The sequence below is a fragment of the Protopterus annectens genome, chromosome 7.part1 (assembly GCF_019279795.1).
Source record: "Protopterus annectens isolate FY-2018-M chromosome 7.part1, PAN1.0, whole genome shotgun sequence".
Lineage (NCBI taxonomy): Eukaryota > Metazoa > Chordata > Ceratodontiformes > Protopteridae > Protopterus > Protopterus annectens.
The window spans coordinates 222563595-222579433 of NC_056740.1; the positions used below are offsets into that span (position 1 = coordinate 222563595).

General features: G+C 40.5%; 1 protein-coding gene across 1 annotated transcript in view; it reads left to right on the forward strand.

Moving 5' to 3' along the window:
* Positions 1-15839, forward strand: part of SPG21 (SPG21 abhydrolase domain containing, maspardin) — a gene marked incomplete in the record, with an annotated part of 640586 nt that overhangs the window by 337408 nt on the left and 287339 nt on the right. The window contains 1 exon segment of the mRNA XM_044078676.1: positions 13746-13907. Within this exon segment, the coding sequence (XP_043934611.1) occupies positions 13746-13907 (162 nt within the window).

The window sequence follows — 15839 nt, forward strand, 5'->3', positions numbered from 1 at the left end:
TTGGTGGGGAGGGGGGGGGAGAAGTTTGTGCTGAACCTGTCAGCTAGGATGTTGGCAATGTCTGTGGGTTTGGTGTATTTTTTGTCATTTTTGGGCAATTTCTGAGCATATCTGGGAATTCCCACACAGGTTCCTAACATAACTAAAGAAAGCCTTGTGATTATCCTTAGTGTCCTGTGCAATTTTTCTCTCGAAGCTGGCCTAAGGTGAGTTTGAGTGCCCATAGTTTTTTGCTAATACTGATCAAAGATGCCTTCCCTTTTTGGGATTTTGCTCTGTCATGTAGTAGCTTCCTCCTTCTATTGTATAGTTTGTTTATGGCTGGGGTCCGCCAGACAGGACGTCTGCCTTTGGAGGATTAGGTCTTGGTTTTATTTGGGAATGCATGATCCATGCATTCCTGAAGGTGTTCATAGAATGCGTTTTATAAAGGATTCTGCAGTCTGTGCTATATTTTCCACATGCCTGGGGGCTTTGAAAGATTCCACCTCGGTTTTGAGGAGTGTGAAATTTGCTTTAGAAGTTTTTCACTGTGGTTTTCTGGGCAGGAGGTGGGGTCGGGATGTGAATATCCAGTGAGATTAGTTTATGTTCTGATCTTACCAGTGAGGGATACACTTCTGGTCTGGAGCATAGAGTCCCCGTGTTGGTGATGATCAGGTCCAGTATGTTTTCCTCTCTTGTGGGAGTGGTAATAAGTTGTTCCATAGCATTTGAGTTTATAAATTCTAGGAACCTTTGGGCTAGGGTGTTGGAGCTAGAGTAATGCTCCCAGTCTGTTTGGGTAGTTGAAGTCACCCAATATAATGATGTTTGGAGAGACCTTCATAATTTCCTGTGTTCTCAGGAAGGCCGAGTGGGATTCCTGGGTTTGGGAGGGTGGTCTGTAGCAGGCTATAAACTGGAAGGCAGTTTTACCCACTGTTAGTTGCACATGGATAGTCTCTGATGCTTCGTGCTGTGCCACCAACCTGGAGGTGTGGGTATCTTTGACGAATATTGATACTCCTCCTCCTTTTGTGGTTCGGTCCAAGTTTTGGGGCCGAAAAGCATGGTATGAGGTATAACCTGGTAGTGCTGGGGTGCTCTCTGGAGCCTTGAACCAGGTTTCTGTTACTGCACAGATATCGATGCTCTCCATGCTAAGGAGAGTTTTGAGTGCGTGCATCTTGAGGTTTAGACTTCTGGCGTTGAGTAGCATTACTCTTAGTTTCTTATCCCTTGTGATACCTATGGAGGTAGGTTTGTCTTTTGAGCCTTGCCTAAAAAAGGCACTATGGGGGTAGCACGAGCCTTTAGCAATATCCGAAAGCCCAGGGGTGACAGGTGCAAGCTGTCCCTAGCGAAGCATCGTGGCTTGTCGAGCATGTCATCCCAGGCTGACGGGCATTGGATCCCCTTTGAATGACACCAATACTTAAGCCAGTTGTTGAAATTGATCATCTTGTCTTCATATTGTGGCATCATTCTTGGTCAGGGTCATACCGGCCTGGGCTACATGCTCAGAGAGCTCCTCTGTCTCTTCATGTAGTCCAGGGAGGTACATCTCAGGTCATTCACACCAGCATGGACAATGACTGAGTCATATTTGTACTTGCCTTGGAGTGACCTCAGTGCGTGTGTTATGTGGTGGATCCTAGCGCCTGACAGGCAGCTCACCGTGACCTTCTGCTTGTTCAGCCTAGTGAGCGGGACGTCAGTGTGCTTGACGATAGTCACCTATTACAAGTGTATCAAGTGTGTTGTTTAGCCTTAAGGGCTGTGACTGTTCGGCACACTGGCTTTGTGAGCTATGTGTTGCACGTGTTTTGTTTTGGGGTAGCAGTTGCTTGGGTGTCTGCTTTGGAGGTCTCTGCTGCTTAGGCAGATTTTTATTTAGAGCCTCAGTGTATGTTTTTGTGCGTTTGTGTTTGGTTTGCTGTCGTGGTAGGTCTATGTGAGACTGGAATTGTAGTGAGTGTGGTTTCCTTATCCTCCTGTCTGGTTACGCCAGTACTGAGTTGAGAGAGCTTAGCCTCCAGTTTGGCTATATGGTTGCATCTCTCACATGTGTTGGAATTTGTTGGGAGGAGGAGAGGGTTGTCTGTGTGCATGAGGCAGTTGTAACATTGTCTCAAGATTCCCATATTCACCAGCTGGACCGGAGAGGAGCTTGACAACTGACCTTTGGACATGCTAGAATAGTATTGGGAATTCATTTATAACTGAAAGAAAGGGCCAATGGAGAACAAGGTACTAGTTTGTGAGGGTGTAGTGCTTTTAATTTTTTTGTGCTGACTTAGTGAGCAAGTGCCAGGTAACTTAAATGCAATGTGTTACAGGTAACTTAAATGCAAAAACAACAAACAGTAACTTTCTTTCAAGTGAAACAAGGAAATAAGTACAGTAAACAATGCAGATATCACTAGGGATCCACAGAAGCGCTGAAAAGCCGCGTTTTAGGTGGAATTATTGTTTCAGGGAAATAACAAGCAAACAAACAACAAGCATACAAACAAAGCTAGATTCAGCAGGCATGGATCTAGTCTATGCTACAGCAAACAAGGTGTACCAATTTCAGTAAGAAATAGTTCAAATATGCAGGCACTATAAGCCTCTTTCCCACTTGATACTTCTCACGGAATGGTGCAAACAGAAACTCGCTGGTGGCTATGTTCCACCTATCTGGACAAGGGGAGGAGCTTGATTCCTATGTCTCCAGTGGCCACAGTGACCATGGACGCCTCCCAGATGGGGAGGGGCACTATCTTGGAGCGACGGTCCAAGGCACGTGGCAAGATCACGAGGTACACCTGCACATCAGCGTTCTAGAGATGAGAGCGGTGTTACTAGCGTTGTGGGCACTCCAAAGCTCTCTTCCTCTGGGAACGATTGCAATTCACTTGGTTCCCCCCTGCTTGTTCAGATACCACACCATGGACATGCTGTCCAAGTCTTATCCCCTGTGCAGAGAGGCCATGCGAGTGTGGCATTGGGCAGTGGGCTTCCCAATGGTTTTTAGTGGCAACGCACATTCCGGGAAAGACCAACTTGATAGTGGACAGGCTGAGCAGAGCTATTCTGATGCCTTATGAGTGGTCCTTGAACAACCAAGTGGTGGTTCAAATTTTCAACTGGTGGGGTCAGCCTTGCTGCGATCTCTTCGCCAGCCCTCTCAATGCCAAATGCAGCAAGTACTTCACACTGATCCCCCCACAGGGGGAGTCCCCCTGGGATGCTCTAGTCCACGATTGGCCCTCCGGTCTGATCTATGCTTTCCCTCTGTTTCCTCTGTTACCAAGAGTGATTCAGAAAGCCATATCCTTGGGAAGCAGGATGATTCTAATTGCTCCAGGTTTATAGCAGTGAAAAGTTTATAGCATATTTATTGTGTTATTTTGTGAACATATTTCACTCGTGTCAACTGAATGCAAGACATTTATTACTTCTGTATGTCTATGATTATAACCTTTTCACTGTCATTTTATTGTCACATTCATTCATTGTAATAGTACTGCTCGATTTTTTTTTTTTTTTTATTTTAATCTGTAATAGGATTTATCTGTAATAATATTTTCCTTTGCATTTAATCTTATGTAGCTGTTCTCTCCGGGCCTCCACTAACATTGGATTCATTCAGGTCCAGTGGGCTTTCCCAGTTAAATGCAAGCAATAAATAAGTAAATGCATTTCTTTATTTTGCAAGCTCCCATCCTTACCGTAAAAAAGATCAGTAGTTAAGGGACAACTCGTTGGAGCTGCAGTAACAGTCTCTTTGGATGACCACTTTTTAGAGGAGTGCCCTAACTTTGTAGGAATGTTCCTTGAGGAACAATGGCAATCTCAAATATTAAAGTAGGGAAATTAATGTGTTTTAACAATGAACTTTTTAACAGAATGTTTTTTTAAAATGGTTTTAAATGTTTTACATTTAAATGCTATTGTTCAACAATTTACTAGTTGTTCTAATTGATTAATTAAGGTGTGTATTTAAAGAAAGGTTGGGGTTAGAGTGTTTATCTGAAGAAGTCAGTTACATGACGAAAACGTATTGGGAGAAGTGCGTTTATAGTGGATGTGGAGTGTTTTTTTATCTGTGCAGTCCGTTTTAGTGCTTTGTGGAACTTCATACAATAAACTTGTGGCAAGCCAACCATCTTTCCTGGATTTCTACTTTTTTGGTTATCGTTGTCGAGAGGCGCCTTGTATTATTTGTTTTTCTGAATGTTCCTTGAGGTGTTACCCAATACATCTGCTGGAAGAATTGGTTGAGGAAGTATGGGATAAAAGGATACTGGGGTACATTCAACCTATTTTAAATGATAGGTTGGTCAATGATGAGATTCCAACTCATGAGCAGACTGAAAGTATAAATTTTAACGCAAATCCATTAAGTGGTTTCTCCACAATGATCATAGGACTTAGAGATGGATTTTAAATAAGAAATGGATAATTATGGATGAGGGCACACATTAGGGTTAAGATTGGGGATAAACCGATGGTAGTGTTCTGTAAGGGTGGTAATTAAGAACATTTTGGTACTAAAGAATGTGTGAGGTCCCCGTTGATAAAGAAATGTGGGTCTTGCCCATATTGCAAACCTATTAACACATGTGATATTTTCTGTCATTGGATCCGAGTTTAAACTAAGGGGCAGATATAATTATGATACCAAAGGGGTGGTGTATTTAGCCTTGTCAGCTATATACCAGTTTTTACATGGGAAAAATGGAACAAAAATTTTAAATATTTACGAGCATGAGTATGGCATTAAGAAGCACAAACTTAACGCCTTAGTGAAACATATACACATTGACCTTGAACACCATTTCAAATATATGATTATTGATCTGATTAGGAATGATATAAGGGGTGGCCCTTGCACACTGCATTTGGTGAAGTGAAACATATACACATTGACCCTGAACCCCATTTCAAATATATGATTATTGATCTGATTAGAAATTATATAAGGGGTGGCCCTTGCTCGTTGCATTTGGTGAAGTGGAAATTAATCTGGCATGTGCTTTTGAATGTATATTTATTGTTTGAAAACCTGGCCAGGTTTTAATGAATTTTGTTTATTTTTTCCCTGGTTTGAACCGTAGTTGAACACAGCAAGGTCTTGCCATGTCTAGACTATTCAGATTCTGTATCATAGTCTAGAAAAGTTGCGTCCCCCGTCACGCCAATCTGCCCACTCAGCAATCCCGACAGTGAATCCCTTAGTCTGCGAACTCACCGCACACCCAGAAAATGTTCCCAATTTACCTCTTTCTTCCTTGTCACACCCTCCACCATTTGCTGTCTACATGAGAAAAAAAATTATCTGGAATCTACTTGCGGTATAAAATGTAAATGTTTCCAAGCAAAAATACTAAATCTTCTAGATTTTATCGCATATTTGGGAAATGTACATATATCATTTCTTTGTGAATTGCTTATCCAGTCCTTTTTACCCTCCTCTAATTGATTTTTATAGTTATGCAATATTTTATATGCTGTACTAATAATTCCTTTTTTAATGGCAGCTTCTGTTCTAGATTCTACTCAAAACTCTACCAGTGCTGGTCTTTCATTTAGGAATCCCCCATTTCTTTCTCTTTGCTGGTACTCTGTCTTCCCTATCAAAGATTGATATCAGTCTGTAACCTGCAGTCGAAATAAATTGTTGGCATCTTCCCATTCTGTTATGTTTACCGTTCTAGTCATTTGCTCCCAATACCTTGTCTCTTTTGTCAGTATACAACAATAAATTCCAGCCCCCTCTTGCCTATATCCCTAATTGCAGTCATCCCTGTCGGCAGAATCTCCTTTCTCCATTCCTGTGTTGGCTTAGCTCTTGGGATATATTTTCTGCTACTTTATGGATATAATATTATGTATGATGGTTGTTATTCTTAAAGGCCTGCATCCAAAATCCTAGTCTCTCTTCTCTTGAGCTTCCCCCTGTTTCATCCTAATTCCTTTCCACTTTGAGTAATAGTTTTCTGCTTGTGCTATGTATAGGAGCCTTAACTGTGTAGCTGAAATACCCCTTCAAAACAGGTAATCCCAATCCCTCCTCTTCCCCCCCCCCAGAAGAGTCACCTTATCCCACTTGACTCTTGCCATCTTCCCATGCCAAATAAAGTCCTTCAGCTGTTTATTAATTGCTACCCACCACTTCACTTCTCCTCTGGTTGAGAAAAAATATGCCTGACCTGTGTATACGACTAAAGGGACTAAAAACATTTTAATTGCTTGTATCTTACTATCCATATAACAAAGCTTCCATTTCCACAGTTTTTGTATCATCTCTTGTTTAGTTTCTTCCCACATATCCTTAGCTGCCATGCCACAATAATTTTAATTCATACTCCTAACTACTTCATTTTATCATGTCCCCATAAATATGGATATTGCTGAACCAATTCATACATAATTTACCACTATTGCTTTTGTTTTAGCTTCATTAATTTTGTATCCCGAAAAGATTTTGTCTCTGTTCCAGAACACTAATGTCTCTTTCTGCTTTTATCAGATATAAAATATCTGCAAACAGAGACCCCTTTTCTTGACTACCGTACAAATTATATCCTTGAACTTCTGAGTCCCTTATTTTCTTTGCTAGTGGTTCTAAATCTAATGCAAATAACAGAGGGAAAAGAAAACGCCCCTGCCTGGTTCCTCTTCTCAAGCAGAAGTTATCAGAGAGGATCCCACCCACTTTAATTTTTGCCTCCTCTGATCCCTCGTATATCTTTCTAATCAACCTTATAACTTTTTCAGGAAATGCAAAATATTTCCATTGCCCTAGTCAAAAAGTCCCAGCTTACTCTGTCAAATGCTTCCTCTGCATCAAGACTCACCACTACCAACAGTGGTATTTTCTTACATTCTGCTTTCCTTTAGATCATCAGTGTTCTGTTAATGTCAGATGTTTGCCTCCCCTCCACAAAACCACATTGATCCATATCTAGCAATTTTGGCATTATTTTTGCCATTCATATAGCCATTAAAAACATGAACACTTTATGATCATGGTTTATGAAACTGGATCTGATGGATCTTTACCCTCTTTAGGTATTGCAGCTACACTACTTTCTTCCAGGATGTTGGCACTTCTCCTCTTAAAATACTGTTAAAACTTTCCAGATCTTTCATTTTTTTTCCCTCCTAGATTCCAAACTTCCATAAGAATACCATCTATTCCTGAGGACTTTCCTGTGGATTGGTTATACATCACAAATGTATCTCCTCTGTTCCAATCCTAACCATTAGTAACTGACTCTATCTCTAGTGCTGGCATATTTAACTTTTCCTTAACATTTCCATTTGTACCTTTTCTTGATTTCCATATTTCTCTGCTTTACAATTCTTTCATAGAATTTCCAAAATATTTCTAATACCTCTACAGGATCTCTTGTTGCCTTCCTTGTTATAGGCTACCCAAAAACTTGGCAACGGCACTTTCTACTTTATTTTGCCTGAGTTGTTGTGCTAAACGTTTTTCTTTTGTAGTGTCATCAAAAACAGTTGTTTTTAACAGCAATCTTTCTAAACTCGTGTATGTTATCTTGGTGATCCCTTTTCTGCTTAGCATTCTGCAGTTGATCATCTTGTTCTGTGAGAACCCCCCCTATTCTCTAGTACTTAAACATTTGTCAGTCCCTCTAAGTAATTGTTGTAACTTCTTAACCATAGGTCCCTTTTTTTGTTATTTCCACTGTATTTTTAAACTCCACCTTAATTTTAACCCATCCCTAGCTATATTTTCAGAAGTAATTTTTATCCTCTCAAATAGCTCCTGAATAATTTCCAGTACTCATTCCTTAAATTCCTCTGGTGGGAAAGCGGCAGTGTCGCATTTTTTTCAGTACTGTGTTTTTATTTTGGTTATTGGCGCATGATCTGAAATAGTTATTGGGTGCGTATCAAGACTTTCAGTTAAATGCACATATTTCTGTGAAATGTAAATTATTTCTGGCCTTGCCCAGTTTTTATATCTTGGGGAAAATGATATGTCAATTCACTCCAAATTCCTGTTACTGAATTCAGATCTTCCATGCCAAATATTTTTTAAAATTCCTTCAAAAGTCTATCCTCCTCCTTTGTTATACTTTGCCTTGTGGGCCCCCCAGACTCGTCTTCCCTGCTGCGAATCAAAATCTAATCCCCACCTATAAGTAATATTCCTTGCTGAAAACTGATCATTTCTCCCGGAATTTTCTTAAGCATCATTGTAGCAGTTTTTGGTGGAATAAAAATACATGCTGATGTAATCCTCCTCCCTTGCTAGTAGCCCTTAACACTATGCATCTGCCATTATCATCTTTTCTATCCTCTTCTATTACTATTGGAGCTTCTCTTGCAATTAATAAGTACCCCTTTTTCCTTTGTCCCAGGTATTCTGCTGAATAACCATCTTGAGAACCTTTCTTTATCAAATTCACATGTTCAGTTCTTTGCAAGTGTGTAACATGGCTATTTGCGCTGTACATTTTTTAACGTAGTTCACTATTCTTTCTTTTTTGTATTTATCCGTGACCATTCACATTTAAAGACATTAAGGAAAACATTATTGTATTAAAAATTTTTATTCCCACCTCTGTATGTATAACACCTTTTTTGTTAAATGTCTAGTTCCAGCTTTTGTGCAACATGCACACACTGTTTGGCAGGTTGAACTTTTATATAGTTGTTTCTTGTGATATCCATTTGAGCCTGTCACATCTTACAAAACGTTTTTGTTTTATTGAATGCCCTCAAAAAAAAAAAAAAGAACCTCCCAATACCCCCCTAAAACCTATTAATGTAGTACTAACACACAAAACTATGTACATCTTCACATATTGAAGTTTTACCCTCTAATAGAAACAGATGTCCCAAACTGACAGCCACATTCATAGAGTTTGGTGAACCTAAAAGAAAGGCTATCCACGCTAAGACGCATGGTACAGCCTGTGCTTCTAAGTGCTAACTGGTTTTGTCTTATCTTTATAGCTGTCCATAACCACCTATCTTTGACATCTAGGATGCAAAACATTACCATACTTGGATGACTGGCTCCTTGATGGTGTCACTCAAAGCTAGAGGCTACTCTGTTCAACTGCAGCACCCTAGGCATTTCTGTCAACTTACAAAACTCAAGCTTGGATCCCTTAGTATGTTTAATGTTCTTGGAGTGTCACCTGATCAACACTCTTTCTTCATTGTATTGCTTCTTCAGTAAAGGATTTAAACACTCCATTTTGGAAACTCTTATTCTGACCAACTGACTTGCCACTTAGTGTTCAGAGCTTTGGGCATCATGGAGTCTTCTGTATTACAGTCCAATTGGTCAGCTATCACATGAGAATTTTACAGTGGCTTCTGCAAGCTCAGTGATCCAGGTACTACCATCCTTTCTCCGGGACTATAATTCTTATCCAGTCTTGCAAAAGAAGCACCTTCAGTGGTTGTCCAGGGTCAAAGCTTAAGACTGACATCAGGATGTCGGGGTACAAATGCGCATGACGGCGTCATATCCTCAGTCTTTTAGTTCATCAGGACCTGTAGCAAGCACAAAGAAGAAATGCTTAATTTTATTGATTTTGATTTCTTGGCCCCTCCTGATAAGAGGCCCAGGCCTACAGAGACCAGAGTTGGGGAGTTTTGAGCAGGCTTGGGATGTTCAGAGTCTTGACTGGAACTTGCAGGAGAGTTCTCTCCTATTCTGATTCTGATGTCTGATGTTCCTCCTTCTGCTTCTCCTCCAGAGGATTTTTTTTTTTCAGAGACTCTTCATTCATGAGAACATTTTAAGTGGGAAGGGGTCAATTTCTCTGATTCCAGGGAAAGGCTTAGGAATTTTGCTTTTACCCAGCATAGGGCCTTTGGCTATACCACCTGTTCTAGATAAAGAGGAGGTTTTGATGGGGGAAAGATGGAAAGAAAGTCTTACTTCTTTCCTATAGCTATGATTGAGCTGATGCCAGTTTACATGTTGAAATATCAAACTATCTCTCTTTCCAATTGAAAGTCTAAGGTAGATGCTCTGGAGAAGGCATTGAGTGTAAAGAATTATAAGATTTGGTACATGTTTGATGCTGTACATAGGTCAGTTAGGCCATGAGCACGCCTGGCTGAGGGATCAGAATTTATCTGACCATGTTAAGACAAAGATTTGGAGTTACAGTGATGCTGATGTGTTTACAGTCTGATGTGTTGTTTGGCGATCTTAAGAGGCATGGAAGACAAAAATAATGCAGGCGCCAAAAGATTGATGCAACAAGTTAAAGTTTTTGTTTATGAGAATTTGGCCTGCTAAGGGTGTGTGTGCCCTTCTTATCTTTAGCAGTCTGGGGAAGATCTAGGCGTGGTAGGGAGCAGAGCTCAGGGTAGGGCAGAGCCTAGATCAGGGTTCACCTGCACAGTGAGGGTGAGGGCACAGGAGGCCAGAGGGCCAGGGGGGGTGCCCAATGACCTACCTTTTACGGCTGCCGACCTTCTTGCAGCTTCGCACCTTTGGGGAGGAAGGCAGGCCTCTTCAAAGAAAATTGGAGAAAAATTAAATTGGACAGATGGGTATTGGATATTATACACCAATTATACAAGTTTATTTTTATTTTATTTCCTTTTTCAAAGGCATGCCAGGCGTTCCTAGCCAGGCAAGAATAGGGGCTCACACAAAGAATTGCTGCTGCTTCGAAATAGGACCCTTGGCGGTCAGGGGCCCAGAAGCCCCTAGGATTTTTTATTCTACTTCTGCCTAAGTTTGTAAGAAGGGGGAACACGTGAGACCCAATTTTTGGTTATCTATATCCTATAACTATCTACTGGACATTCCAAGTCCAAAATATTTGATGTTACAACAGCTTTACTTTCTGCTGGGCAAGATCACTGGACTGTGACTCTGGATCTCAAGGAGGCTTAGCTTCATGTTCCTAGTATCCTGTTTTTTCGAGGCTGGACTCATTATCAGTTCTTCTGCATTGCCCTTTTATCCTGCTCGCCCAGAGTGTTCGATCTGTCCTTATTTGGGAAGGGCGAACTTCTTCATCATTTGCAATATGTATCTTCAGTGCTAAGATGCCTGGGAAATTCTGTGGAATGAAATAAAAAGTCCAGTAGTCCACTCTTTCAGGACTGCTTTCTGGGTGTGAGGTGGAATACAGTGACCCAGATGGCCTTTTGACCCCTTTGGCCTTTTGTTGGACAAACCTTTACTCTCATCAATTGTCTCAGCATCAGTCCAGGCTGACTGCAAGGACAGTCCTTCAAGCCTTGGGGTTCCTTGGCATCTTGTATTAGTGCCCAATGCCAAACTGCATATGAGAGCACAATGGTATTACAACATGTATGGACACAGCTGTGGACACAGCACTGCCAAGATATGGCAGATAATACCTTGCATTCAAAAGGAATTTTGTAGTCATTTCAGGAATGTCACCTAAACAACCTAAGCTCTCTGTGAGAGTCAGACCGGCGAGTCAGATTCAGATGACACAGATGATGCCTCAAGCTTGGGAGCTCATCTAAATGGAAAGTGACCGTGGACGGCCGAACCTGCAGACTACAACTCTACATATCAACTTGAAGGGAGAAGGAGCAGTCAATTTCATAAATAGCTTTCAAGTTTACTTCTTTCTTCTTCCAGGGGTGTTCTAACTGAACAACACAACTTATGTGTGGTACATCAACACAACAGGGGGGGACATTCTCTTATCTCCTGCCAGACAAGCAATGATTTTGTGGGAGACCTCTCAGTTCTAGCTAGCTAAATCTTCAAAGGTTTCTGCAGGGAGCACAGAACTCCTTAGCAGATTTCACCTAACAGCCTGGCATATTCTGTTTAAACCCTGGAGGGTCTCTTCTACTCTTACATGAAGGCAAACATTTTCAAGCTTGTCCACCATCAGCGACTGTGACTATGGACACCTCCTCCCTAAGGTGAGGGTTTGTTGGGTATTAGGAAGGGAGAATTATTCAAGGTCTTTAGACAAAGAATGAGGCTTATTTATTTATTTATTTATTTTTTATTTATATTTGTTTTACAGGACAGAGCAGTGATCTCCATGGACCTTTTACTGACTCAGCCCTGGAGCAGTGTCTGGTTAAGTGACTTGTTCAGAGTTGCACAGTTAGATAATAGAGCTTCACATAAATGTCCTAGAGTTGTGAGCAGCACTCCTTGTGTTGCTTAGGATTGCCTTACTCAGGATGTGATCATCATTAAGACATACAAGATGACAGTCATCTTTGTAGATCAACAAACAAGGAGGGGAACTACATCCTACCCTTTGTGCAGGAAGGCATGAGACACTGGCAATAGTTTTTGATAGCACCATTCCCAGGACGTTCATTGAACAGTTGGGCAGGCCCAGCAGTCCTCTTCTCTTATCTTATCAGTCGTCTCTCAGTCTTGCAACTGCCAGAATGATATTCAGTCACTGCTGCAGTTGCTTTGCTACCCAGTACAACAACATGCATCAGTTTCTTTGCCATGATCCCCTTTGGGACAGCCCACCAGGGATGCTCTGTCTCAGTACTGGCCACCCAGATTACTTTATCCACCCTTTCTTCTAATATTCATATTCTTGCAAAAAGCTTTATGGTGCAAGGCAGCTGTCATCCTCCTAACCCCATATTAGTCCAGACAGATATAGTTCCCTTTGTTGACACTTCATTTGAGCGAGCCCCCCTTAACTTTTAGATCGCATTGAGCCTCACCTGGACTTTCCTAATCTGAAACAAACTACCTTGTTTCTCCAGTTCCATTGATAAGGTATAATTCTCTTCCCTAAGAGGTGGTCAGTATTCTAACAGCATCTCAGAAAACTTCCACTTATAAAATGTACTGTAGCAAATGCAAGAGGTTTACGTCTTTCTTGTGGGCGCTGTTATGTTCTTGCTTGAGCAAGTAGTAGTTATTTTTGGTTATGTTCACTGGTGTAAGCACTTAAAGTTTTACAGACCTGGACAGTGGGGGACTTTTCCGTAGTTTTTTTAATTAGAGAAGCTCCATGTCATACTTTATATCCACCCAAGATTCATCAACATGAGCAGTCTGGTTAGCCTCCAACTCAGAATGCAGTTCCTGAAAGCCTGCAAGTAGTGTTACAAATATGGGGAGATAAAAGGGTACTTTTGAAGCTAAGGCATTTTAAGTAGTGTATTATAGACCTTTCTGATTGTTCCATATGTTCTTTCTTGTATGGAAATGTCAACCAGCATGGCACTAGAAATAGTATGTCAGACTTGTACTTTAAATATAGTGTTTGTTTTTTAATCGATACTGCCATTATTGCCCGGTTGTGTAACTCTCCTCACATTCCATTCCTTCATGTTTACATACTACATAAAACAAAAGTAACGAAGCACAGTTGGAAGGTTCCCACTAGCATGTTTTATAAAGTGCATAGTCAAAAGCTTAGAGGTTGTATACATTACCCGCCGAGGTGCTTGTATAGAAATGTGGAGACTTGATTCTTCTTTTTATTGTTTACTTCACTGATGCTTTTACAGTGTGTGACTTGGATCTACTGCTTTATTAATGGGGTTTAATTTTGTATACTTGACCTTTCCTAACATTCCTCAAATGTCTTCTGCACTTGCTATGCAGTAGTGGTATTTGCATTTTCTCATTGCATCTATTAAGCATTCCTGTTATTGTCTACAGATATTTCTGAGTAATTTTTTTAATCTCTCTGCTTGCATTTTAAGAGTGATAATAGAATTGGTTGAAGCAATTAAAACACCTTGACTTTTTTATTGGTAGTGTATATCTTGAGTTTCTGTTTCAGATTATTGTAGATGATGATGACAGTAAGGTTTGGTCGCTTTACGATGCTGGTCCAAAAAACGTCCGGTGTCCCCTTATTTTTTTACCTCCTGTAAGTGGAACCGCTGACATATTCTTTCAGCAAATTCTGGCTTTGACAGCATGGGGATACAGAGTCATATCTGTAAGTATTTCATTTGCCTACTTAATGTGTATCCTAGTTGAACAAATAAACTTATTTCTGCAAGCTATATCTTATCCAACGTTTCATGAATTAAGGTGTTTCAAATCTGCTGGTACCTAAACTTTGCAGGTTCTAGAGCTGTAAATGTAGTAATTGAATGAGGTGTATTAAAGGCTTTGGTGAAGTTCAGTGCATGGCTTGGCTATCTAAATACTTGAATTAAATAGCAACCTGCCCCCCTTTCAGTTTGGAGGATATCTAGTTCATATAAAATATTTTTCTTAAAGCTGGATTTAAAAAGAGAAACTTTCATGGGCAGGTAATTTGGGATTTGTGAACTTTCAACTTTGCTCTGAATTGTTACTTGGTTATTCTTCCTGAAGTACTTTTGACTTGTATCGTGTCTGAAAAGTGTCATTTGATCTAGTCTGCTTCTCTGGTGAGTGAAGCATAATGTATATGTTGTACAACTTTATACATAACTACAGATTCATCTGTATGTCCATTTGTTTTTGAGATTGCCATATGAATGGGAAGTTAGTGTTGGCAGTAGTAGTAATTTGAAAAATGTCCTATAATGGTAATATAGGCAGGTATAGCTGGGATCCCTCCCTGTGTGTCTGGGGAGGGGAAATTGGGAAAGACTAATGTAAAGCTACTCATTCCTAAAGTGAGGTACTATAATTTTTGGATTTCTTCATTCTCTGTCATTGATGCTTCCACTTTGTATTCCTTTCATATGGACATTGCCCTGTTATTCACCTAGCCCATCAGCCTGAATAAGAAGCTGTTGTGTTCTCCCACCATATAGGCTACTATCTTGGCATTTGTGATTGTAAAATGGTTTATGTGAGTATGGAAAATTATGTTATCAATTAATTTTGCCTCTCTGAATTGTCAAGATGTATTTGGTCCTGTTTCATTAATTACTTTTGCAAATTTACTTAGATTGCTGGGGAAGTTTTCATTTAAGGAAATGTATTCTGGTGAGATGGGTTCTGTGGTACAGTGGTACTTCTAGAATGCTGTGTTGTAATATGTTTTATTTATTAAGGAAAAAACTATCCAAATATACACAGCTCTGTGTGAAAAAGTAATTGCCCCCTTGTTAAATCATGAAATAACTGTGGTTAATCACATTTTTTGCGAAAGCTTTCAATTTCACTAGCCACACCCAGGCCTGATTACTGCCAGACCTGTTGAATTGAATCAAGAGATCACTTAAATTGAACCTGTCAGACAAATTGAAGTAGGTCAAAAGATCCCAAAAAGGAAGACATCATACTGTGATCTAAAGAAATTCTGGAACAGATGAGAAGCAAAGTAATGGACCTCTGTCAGTCTGGAAAAGGTTACAAAGCCATTTCTAAAGCTTTGGGACTCCAGTGAACCACAGTGAGAGCCATTATCCACAAATGGAGAAAACATGGAACAGTGGTGATCCTTCCCAGGAGTGGCCAGCCTACAAAAACTACCCCAAGAATGCAGCGATGACTAATCCAAGAGGTCACAAAAGAACCCAGAGCAACATCTAAAGAACTGCAGGCCTCACTTTCCTCAGTTAAGGTCAATGTTCATGACTCAATCATAAGAAAGAGACTGGGCAAAAATGGCATGCATGGTAGAGTTCCAAAGCGAAAACCACTGCTGCCCAAAAAGAACATAAAGGCTTGCCTCACTTTTACCAAAAAGCATCTTGATGTTCCCTAAGACTTTTGGGAAAATATTCTTTGGACCGAAACAAAAGTTTAACTTTTTGGGAGTTGTGAGCCCCGTTACATCTGGTGTAAAAGTAACACAGCATTTCAGAAAAAAAACATCATGCCAACGGTCAAACATGGTGGTACTAGTGTGATGGTCTGGGACTGCTTCACTGCTTCTGGACCTGGAGGACTTGCTGTGATTGATGGAACCATGAATTCTGCTCTCTAC